Source organism: Cannabis sativa, chromosome 9 (assembly GCF_029168945.1).
Source record: "Cannabis sativa cultivar Pink pepper isolate KNU-18-1 chromosome 9, ASM2916894v1, whole genome shotgun sequence".
NCBI classification, from domain to species: domain Eukaryota; kingdom Viridiplantae; phylum Streptophyta; class Magnoliopsida; order Rosales; family Cannabaceae; genus Cannabis; species Cannabis sativa.
The window spans coordinates 29612631-29622708 of NC_083609.1; the positions used below are offsets into that span (position 1 = coordinate 29612631).

Below are 10078 nucleotides of genomic sequence, written 5' to 3' on the forward strand. Positions count from 1 at the left end.
ACAAGGTCTAATTTGTAACTTTTGTAAAACACAGGGTCCAAAATGGTATTTATCCTTTATTTTATTTTTTATTTGTCTGTACTCTTTTTTCTTTTTTTTTTTTACGCCGTGATCAGAATCACACATAATTAACAAAGCGGCAATCCATATTCGGCGGCGACACCTCCTCGAACCAGGATAGCTCATCGTCTAACCGAAGGGCATACTTTGCCAAACCATGAGCTGCATAATTTTATATCGCAAGCCACATGGGATAAAACTGCCCCCGAAAATTTAGACAATAAAGTTATAACATCCTCAAACAGCACCCCCAGCTCATTAAAACACTCTTTCTTTATTGATAGCTGAAAAAACAAACAACACCAAGCAACAGGAGGTATTAAAAGAGACAATCTTTGAATTAAAACTTACCGACAAAGTCTTTGTATTCGTAGGGCGCCCTCCACAAAATTGACCTACAAAACAATAATAAATAAAATTCTATTACTACATAATTTAATGAAAAAATTGCTAAAAGACAAGATAGTAAAATAATCCATATTATAATATAAAAACAATTCATAAATATAATGACTTGAAATTCTATTACTCTGTTTTTTAATTCAACCTATTTCTGAATTAGATTTAGTTATGATAATTCCTAGGGTTGAAGAACAAGAAGGATTTGTATACAGGAGTGGATTTAGTGGAAGCATTGAAGTCATATTAGTGTGGGTGGTCATTGAAATCTAACTATACATTATTTTTTTCTTTTTTTCTTAATAGTTTATCAAGCCATTCATTTACAATTTTATAAATTAGTAAACATTCCGCGCTTCGTGGCGAATATATAAAATATTTTAAATTATATATAAAAAAAATTGTGTATTTTAATTAATAAGAATTACTTAATAATATTATATTAAAATTTTAATTTTATTATTAAAATATTTGTGACGTAAATACTTAAAATATTAAATTTGTTGCTAATAAATACCGAAATTCTAAAAATAGTAACATAAATTCTCATTTATGGTTTAATTCTTATTCTGGTGTGTGTGTTAAGTTTTGGGTTCGAATTTTATTATGTGTGTTTTTAATATTTGAGTTTTAGTATTTTACTGGAGTTCTAATGCTTGAGTTTGTGTTTATGAGATCTGTCTTTATTTATTTATTTATTTATTTTTATAGATTTTGATAACTTGAAATTTGATGTTGTTTCTATTAATTATTGGGATTGAAAGTTTGATTTTTCATACGAGAATTAAAGTTTTTCTTTTCATTTCATTGATTGAAAAGTATTAGTAGAAAGTTTATGGAATGAGAATTTTGAATATATGAAAATAGAATTAAAAAATAGCATTTGAATCGAGAATCAAAGTTTATTGTTAATCTCCTTAAAAAAAAAATTGTTGTTAATCTGTAAAGATAATATAACTGAAAGAAGATGGAAAAATTAATTTTTATTTTATTTAATATGTATATAATGTTTTTTTTAATAATATGAATTTATTTTAATTATTTTTTGTTTTTTAAGATTATTTTTTCTAGAATAATTATTAGTTTGGCCAATTATTGATCAACTAACAGAACGATAAATTGAATGTTAAGTTTAGAAATTTGAGGATATCAATAAGAACTATAATGATGACATCAACTTTATATGATTGGAATATAAAAATAATGTTTTATAAAAAAATTTGATTCATAATCTCACACCTGATTTTTCTTCAATATAATCTCACATCTGCTTTTTTTTTGTTCAACTCATAATAAATTTTTCTATAAAAATAACACTTTTCTTATATTTTGCAAAGTAAAAGAAACTTCACACATATATATATATATATTTATGAATACATATATATATATATATAAATAATTGAATAATTATTTGATTTAATATTATTAATTTAATTTAGATTTATTATTATGTATTTTTCAAAAAATAATTAATTTAAGATAGATATTTTTATAGAACATTTATTAAAATAATAGTAAATATTAATTTGTAAATTTATGCTTTAATGAAATATTAAAAAATTGAGAGAATTAAGGAGAAAAAAAATAACTTTGGAGAAATTTTAGACTACCACGTCACTGCCTCATACTTCTCCTTTATATATTTATATATATAGACTAGGTGATTGTTACGTGCCAAGCCACGTAGTGTTAGTTTTATTTAATATTTTAGTTTTTTATTTTAATTAATAATTAAAATAGTATAATTATTTGAACGATTTGTTTTATAAAAATTAAATATGTGTCAGTATATTTAGTAAGTAAAACATAGTTGTGTTATAATAATGTATGTTATTAATAGTAAAATGTACATTAATCTTCTAATTGAAAAAAGTTCTATTATCTCATTTCATATCTAATAATAGCTACACAACTATATATTTATAGACTTTCACATTCTTTGCAAATTACTAATAAGCACCAATAATATTTTCATATTCTAATATTTTTCAACCTTCTCCTCTTGGTGGTAAAATTAAAAATAAAACTAAAAATAAGCACAAACATATAAGGTAAATACTAATTACAGCCCATTTTATCTTTTTTTTTTTATTATTTTTTTAAGCCCAAGCCCAAAAATCTCTAAGCCAACACAATCAATCTTCTTTTATATTATCTTTTCTACATATTTTATCTATATTTTTTTTTTAAAAAAATAAATAAATAAATTATTAATATTCTCCCAAAATAGGTTTGTTAGAGAGATATGTGGCTAAGATGATTTTTTTAATTTAAAAAGAGATTATTAATATTTAAAAGATTGTTTATTTAAAAGATTATTTAATTTTTTGGGTTTAATTATTGAGTTTATTTTTTAACGGGAGATCAAACCTAATCGTTAAATTTAACAGAATATTTTTTTTATTTTTAAGTATATTCTGTTAAACCAAGAATGTTAAACCAAGAAATGCCGTTAGATAGGCACTTTTAATATATAAAGATATATATATTTGAATTTTTACTTATTTATTTATTTATTTTGTGTAAAATATTAGAAAAGAACGGTAAAAATAGATAAATAGGTTTGAAAGATTTTAGGTTTGAAGTGATTTTTGAAAATATATATATATACTACTTGTTTATAAAAATTTTAAATTATGTATAAGGAGCAACTAAAAAAAGTATAAACTAAGATTATCACGTAACATGTAGCTTGATCATAATTGACGTGCCATGAGCTGATTTTGATGTAAAAAAAATAATACTTTAAATAATATATTATGTAATAAATGATTTGCCATGAGCCGATTTCTTCAATGACTAAAATATTACTTTTTGAAGCCATTTTTTTTTGTGTTCGGCCTAATCATGATTAGTAGTAGTACTAATCTAATCAAACTGTGATTTTACTATAATGATATATCTCTAATATAAAGTTATTGAATAAAGAATAGAAAATAAAAAGGATAAATAAATAAATACAAGCATATTTTAACAAAAAGGATAAATAAATATTAAATTAACAGTAAACAATTATAAATTATTATTTCCAGAGTATCTTTCTTGGAAGTAAGAGACTTCAATATGTGTGGAAGGGTGCACTCTTAATGAGTATTACCCATTGATATTTACTAAATAATTAACTATAAATATTAATTTTAAAAATATTAAACTATTAAATTTTAATCCAATAACGAATAATAAAAGAAAAAATTGAATTTCTATACTTAATTAAAAAATATAAAAAAAAAATTATCAATTTTTACACTATATCAAAAAATATATTTACATACAAACTATTTAAGTCAAACTTAATTCTTTTTTTTTTTTTTTGCCAAAAAAAAAAATTTTCTTAATTTTTTTTCAAATCGATGGAACAATCTCAAATCATATAATGTAAAAATGAGAGATTTTTTTAATTAGATAGGAAAAACTAAGCATAAAAACTCAACTTTTCATAATATTACCCATGAATGGGTAATACCACCCATATATATAAAGTAAAAATAAAAATAAAAATTTGGACAATGATTTGCAAAACAAAACAGGGAGTAAAGTATAATTTGTCAACACAAACGAAGGATGAGAACCACGTGCAAATAAGCCTTGCATATTTCTTTGTGTTCGGCAAAGTCAGTATTATCCAAATTTAGGAAAAGAAAACATAGATCAATGAGAAATCTTTCAAACTATACTATTGTAGTAATAAGATTGGATGTGATTGTTCATCTATTGAGTAAAATTACAATCATAAGAAACAAACAAGACCTTAATCCCTAAAGATCAAGATGCTTGAGAAAGCTTGCTCTTGCGCCACCTCCAGTAGTCAGCTCGAATAGTGTCCTCCCTTTCCAACACAGTGCACACTGTTCTTGCCAAGTCCGAATCTGATTCTGGAAAACTTATTGCATTGACAATGTCTCTCAACTCTTTGTTTGGTTGAAAACCATGGGAGATAAGATCCAAGAGCGTGCTCAAAGCAAAGACACTGTTGGTTTTGGTGCTTAAAACTTTCAAGCACACTGAAGAGATTTGGGGATCATTCACCCAAGACTGGTTGTCATCTTTATAAAGCCCTCGAAGGTATCTCCACGAACTCTCATTATCAGGGCGGGTTATGATGGCTTCAACGGTATATTTCACTTCAGACTCTCTCATAGCAATTAAGCCTCCCAGGATGGGACATCTTGTAATAACAAAATATCTCTATCACACAGAAGATACAGAAAATCCATTAGCCCACCAAAATCCAACTTAATATGCCCAGAACAGAATATTGAAAACTCTAAGCAATGTTAAAAATAAAAGAGACTAACTGTAACTCTAGTTTCTATTTTGATAGACTTAACTATTGAATATACCAAATACTTCACTATTATGGTAAATACTGTCATAGAAAAAATTTATGGGCATAAAGAATATTTAGCAAAACTTAGGAGCCTGATAGTGGGCATTGAATAATTAAGAATAAAATAAGATTGCATATCATGAGGTTTGTAAATAAGCTTTACACAAGTTAAGAACTACTGTTACAAATTTAATTAAAAGCCACAGCAAATTCCCTGTTAACCATTTTATAGGCAAATTCATGCGTAGCACGTAGTTGTCACACAAAGTAATTGTACTATACCTGATTCCAAGCAGAATTATTATAAATATCTTCTTCAATGAGGTCATGACAATAGTTAAGTTCGTCTTCCCACCCTCCTAGTGCCTGAAGAACCCACTGCAATTATCATATAAACAAATCTTAAGTGTGGTCAAAAGTTATATCCAGTTATGTCCACATTACACATTTAAAAGCGAACAAGTTACATAGGGAAAACATTATCTTTATCGTATGTAACTTAAAGCACAATGGTAACAGTAATAGACACAAACCTGTCTATGAGACCATGCATGATAATGTTTAGCATCAAGAGATAGTATCTTCTTGGTAAACTCAAGCTCCTTGCTCGTAGCAATAGTTCCCAATTTCTCTGCAAGCCAGCGTCTATGATGCCTATAAGTATCTGTCATCAGGATTAGTAGAATAAAATACCTAGAGAAAACTCCATATGAGACTTAGGGGAGACTTTGAACATGTTGACTATAAAATTCATTAGAAAGAACTTGCTTTAAGAGGATGTGCTTAAGAAGTTAATGTTAGCAAGAACAATTCATTTTAGCGTAAAGTTTTTTTTGGCTCACACTTCCAACTATAGCACTAAACAAAAGACCTAAGAATTCACCAATTGCATCCCTGTAAATAGAACAGAACAAACCTAAGTCTATTTCAAGTAATATCTTATGTTTACATCTAAATCTATAAAGCCCAAACTATGGTCTCAACAAAATTGGAAAATTGTCAAAAAGAAAGGATGCCAGAATAGAACAAGTACATAACAATTACTCTAACAAAACATATAAAAAAAAAACAAGAACCACCTTATTCATCTCAAACCCAAATATAAGAGCTACGGAATCATATTGAATAAAACAAAAGTAAGAACTGAATGGAAGCACACAAAATATAAAGGAAACATCCTATTGAAACATAGGCTGAAGAACCACCTTATTCATCTCAACCCCAATATAAAAGCTAAGGAATCCTATTGAATAAAACAAAAGTAAGAAGCTGAATGCAAGCACACAAAATATACAAGGAAACATCTTATTAAAACATAGTATGGTGATTACAAATGCCAATATTTTATGTCAAGTCTGACCTACATCAGCCTTATTGGAGAAAAAAAAAATACTTCTTGAACTTACATTTGTTTAAATTCTATGACCAATTAAAATAAACAAGAAAGACAGTAAAATTCTCATTTTATTTTATTTTATTTTTAGTAACATCCATATACCATCAGATATGTCATCTTTATTTATTTATTTTAAAAAGCCTTATAGATTTTTAGCTTAATTCTATTTTCAAGCTTTTCAACCTACATTACCTTGCTTGTGAAAAATGTAACCAAGTGCAATATACACAAACAATAACTTATTTAGAACAGCTGAATGAATATCGATTCGATAGACTTATAAAGGCATAGTAAGAAAAAGAAGAAGAGTCGCTTAAATCAAGATAAGAATTGCAAGTAGGCTCCAGACACTGTGTAACTCAGGAAATGAGAACAGTCAGCCAAACATGGTTCAACTCATATTTAAGGCATATGTGTGTTAGCGCGCAAAGCAAAATAAACAACTTGGAATACTGTTTTCAAACACAACCCTCTAAACTCAATACAATCGACAAAAAGGGGATCAAAATTAAAGAGAAGATTTTCGGTTCACTTAGCTAAAAGAACCTACCGCATTTTTTTTTATTCAGGAAAAACCTACAAAGCACATGTGGAGTTGATCATCCACAGAAAACTAAAGACAACAACTTTCTGTTATGACAGTTAAGTTAGTCTACGCCTAAGAGAAAGTTAGTTAGTTTGACTTTTTTTTTTTTTTGCCTATATAGCTCTGTTTTTTAATTGTGCAAGTAGTTCAACTTGAGAATTTTAAGAGTGTTGAGAGATTTCTGTTCGAGTTGTAATAAAAAGGCATAGTGAGCTGAGAGCTTTGTAACCAAGATAGATTTCTGTTCGAGTTGTAATAAAAAGGCATAGTGAGCTGAGAGCTTTGTATCCAAGATAGTGGTGTTTGGTGTGCTCGAGTAGAGTACTGAGAGAGCTTTCTTTCTGTAATGTCTCTAGTCTAGGTGTACACAACTGATCATTGGTGATTGTAACCGTCTTAAGCAAGAGTGGACTCCTTGTGGGGAGAGCTGGAGGTAGGCCCTTTGGTTTGGCCGAACTAGGATAAACTCTTGACTCTTTTATTTTATTGTTTTGAACCATAATTGTTCATCGATCTTTATATGTTTGATCATTTGATCCTTGATCTTCTGTTGAGTGAGTTTTGTGTTGCGAGTTTACAGCAGCACTCAACACACCCGTCACTAAAATTTTGAAACTCTTCCAATTATAATCTTGAATAGTTAGAATCTTCTATCTCTATTTCATGTTCAATGGTTCCAATCACTCCCCATTACTTGTCCTCACGAGTTCACAATTTTTCAAATTAATTAAAAGATCAAATTTCCAAACTATGGGATAACCAACAAAATGAAACAAGATTTAGTTTGGCCAAGATTGCTATTACTGAATTCTAGTGTTGGGATTCTAATAGCTAAAAGAAATCAGGAGTAGAGCTCACCACAACTGATAGTTCTTGGAGTTGCTCTTGGCAATAGCATCAGTGAAACCCAATTCAGTTTGTAAATCAACGTTGAGAGCCTCAAGAATTAGACGCCTGAATTGCCATATCTGCAAACAAAAAAGAAAAAAACCAACTTGAGTTTCCGTGAGAGAGTTGGGAAACCAAACACAGTGGAAAGAAACAATAAAAAAGAAGGAACACGAACAGTGTAGTTGCCGGGGTTAAGTAAGATGGCTTCAGTGGTGAGACGTAGGGCTCGAGGGGAGCGCTCATCGGCATGGAAGAGGGCTCGAAAATAGTCCATGGTCTCAGTGAACTGGTCCTTGTAGGTTATAGGAACGATTGGGTTTGGACCGTCGTCTTGAGGGATGGGAGTGACGTCGGACAACTCTGGTCGCTGCCTCAGAGGGATCCATGGCTGCTTCTCTTCGTCGGAATCCATCTCTACTCAAACAATCTGCAGATCTAAGCCTACTTACGTTTATTCCTTTTCCTTTTCTAAGCGGACCCCCATATTATTATGTTTACTATTTTTTTAGGAAAATTTTTGAAAAATACTTTTTTTTAAAGAAAATTTTATAATGCACCTCTTAAAATGGAAACTCTTAAAATGGAAACAGTGATACATCTCTATCTATTTTAGTATCCGAAATAATTTTTTAGTCAAATTTTTTCTTATTAAAGACATCCTGCAAAATTATAAGAAATTTGGAAATTCTCTTGAATGCTGAAACAAGTAAAGGGTGCATCAGTACATCTCTTTTAAGGGGGTGCATTATAGAATCACCCTTTTATTATTGTTTTATTTACAATTTTGGAAAATTCTATAATATACGCCGACAGGTTTACTTCAGCCTTTGATGATACCTGAGTGGAAGTGAGAAGACATTATCATGGACTTTGTAGTAGGGTTACCTAGACTACTGGGTTATATGATTCCATATGGGTGATAGTGGATAGATTCACCAAGTCAACACACTTTTTACATGTACGAGTGACTTATACTGTGGACCGGTATGCCGAATTGTACATTAAGGAAATAGTGAGACTCCATGGTGCCCTAAAATCAATTGTTTCATATCGTGATCCTAAATTTACTTCCAAGTTCTGGGAGAGTTTACAGATTGCCATGGGAAACAAGTTGAGATTCTATACAACTTTTCACCCTCAGACGGATGGTCAGTCTGAGAGAACCATTCAGATATCGGAAGATATGTTGCGAGCATGTGTGATAGATTTTGAAGGATCTTGGAGCAAGTTCCTACCCTTGATTGAGTTTTCATATAATAACAGCTATCAGAATACCATTAGTATGGCACCTTACGAGATGCTGTGTGGTAGGAAATGTCGATTCCTATAAACTGGGATGAGGCTGGAGAGAGACGTTATCTTGGACCTAAATTGGTCCAAAGGACCAGTGAAGCCATTGAGAAGATTCGATCTCATATGCTTGCTTCACAAAGTAGACAGAAAAGCTATGTAGATCCAAAGCATATGAATATAGAATTTTAAGTGGGAGACTCTGTATTTCTTCGAGTATCACCTATGAAAAGGGTACGTAGATTTGGGAAGAAAGGAAAGCTGAGTCCTAGATTCATTAGTCCTTTTCAGATACTGGAGCTGATAGGCTAGGTCGCCTATCAATTAGCCTTACCATCTGTGTCATCTGGGGTGCATAATGTCTTCCACATCTTTATGTTGAGAAAGTACGTGTCAGATCCAACACATATTTTGAGTTACGATGATATTGAGCTCTAGATAGACTTATCTTACGAAGAACAACCTGTCCAGATTTTAGACTGAAAGGAGAAAGTACTCTGAAATAAGACGATCCCTCCGGTTAAAGTATTGTGGAGGAATAGTAAAGTTGAGGAAGCGACTTGGTAGTTAGAGTCGTAGATACGGGAGCTGTATCTTGAGTTATTCAAGTAAATTTTGAGGATGAAATTTCTATAAGGAATGGAGGATTGTAATATCTTGATAAACCTAATGGTAAATAATTAGGGTTTATATTTATATTATGGGTTAATCAGGTAATAAGTGAGATTATGATCCTACTAATCTATTTCAGCATAAAATTTAAATTTGTTATAAGTGAGTAAATAAGCATAATTTATTAATTACGGAGATTTATATAGCATGTGTGAATGTAATATGAGCTATATGTAGAATTAAAATATTTTCTGGTTTGGCGACCTTAGAGACTCAATTGGGGGCCAAAAATATCATAACAGTTGTAATTATTAGATTTGACGGGAATATTGTGATAAGTTAATAATGTAGGTATTAAGATAATTAGGAATATGTGGAAGTTGACTTAGCGCCCTAGAAGTAGAGATTTCTTAGTGATTAAGAAATAATAAGATAATTATTAATAATAAAATTTTTATTAATATTATTACATTATTATTATAACTGTTATTATTATTATATTATTATAACATTA

At 29.7% G+C, this 10078-nt stretch overlaps 1 protein-coding gene across 1 annotated transcript; it reads right to left on the minus strand.

The window, feature by feature from the left end:
• Positions 1-4022: 4022 nt before the first annotated feature.
• Positions 4023-8156, minus strand: LOC115722947 (protein farnesyltransferase/geranylgeranyltransferase type-1 subunit alpha). Its single transcript, XM_030652335.2, has 5 exons — positions 7838-8156; positions 7630-7739; positions 5323-5443; positions 5072-5167; positions 4023-4647 (listed from the first exon to the last, which is right to left on the minus strand). The coding sequence occupies exons 1-5, from the start codon at positions 8072-8074 to the stop codon at positions 4225-4227; spliced, it is 987 nt and encodes a 328-aa protein (XP_030508195.2). The 5' UTR covers positions 8075-8156; the 3' UTR covers positions 4023-4224.
• Positions 8157-10078: the final 1922 nt, after the last annotated feature.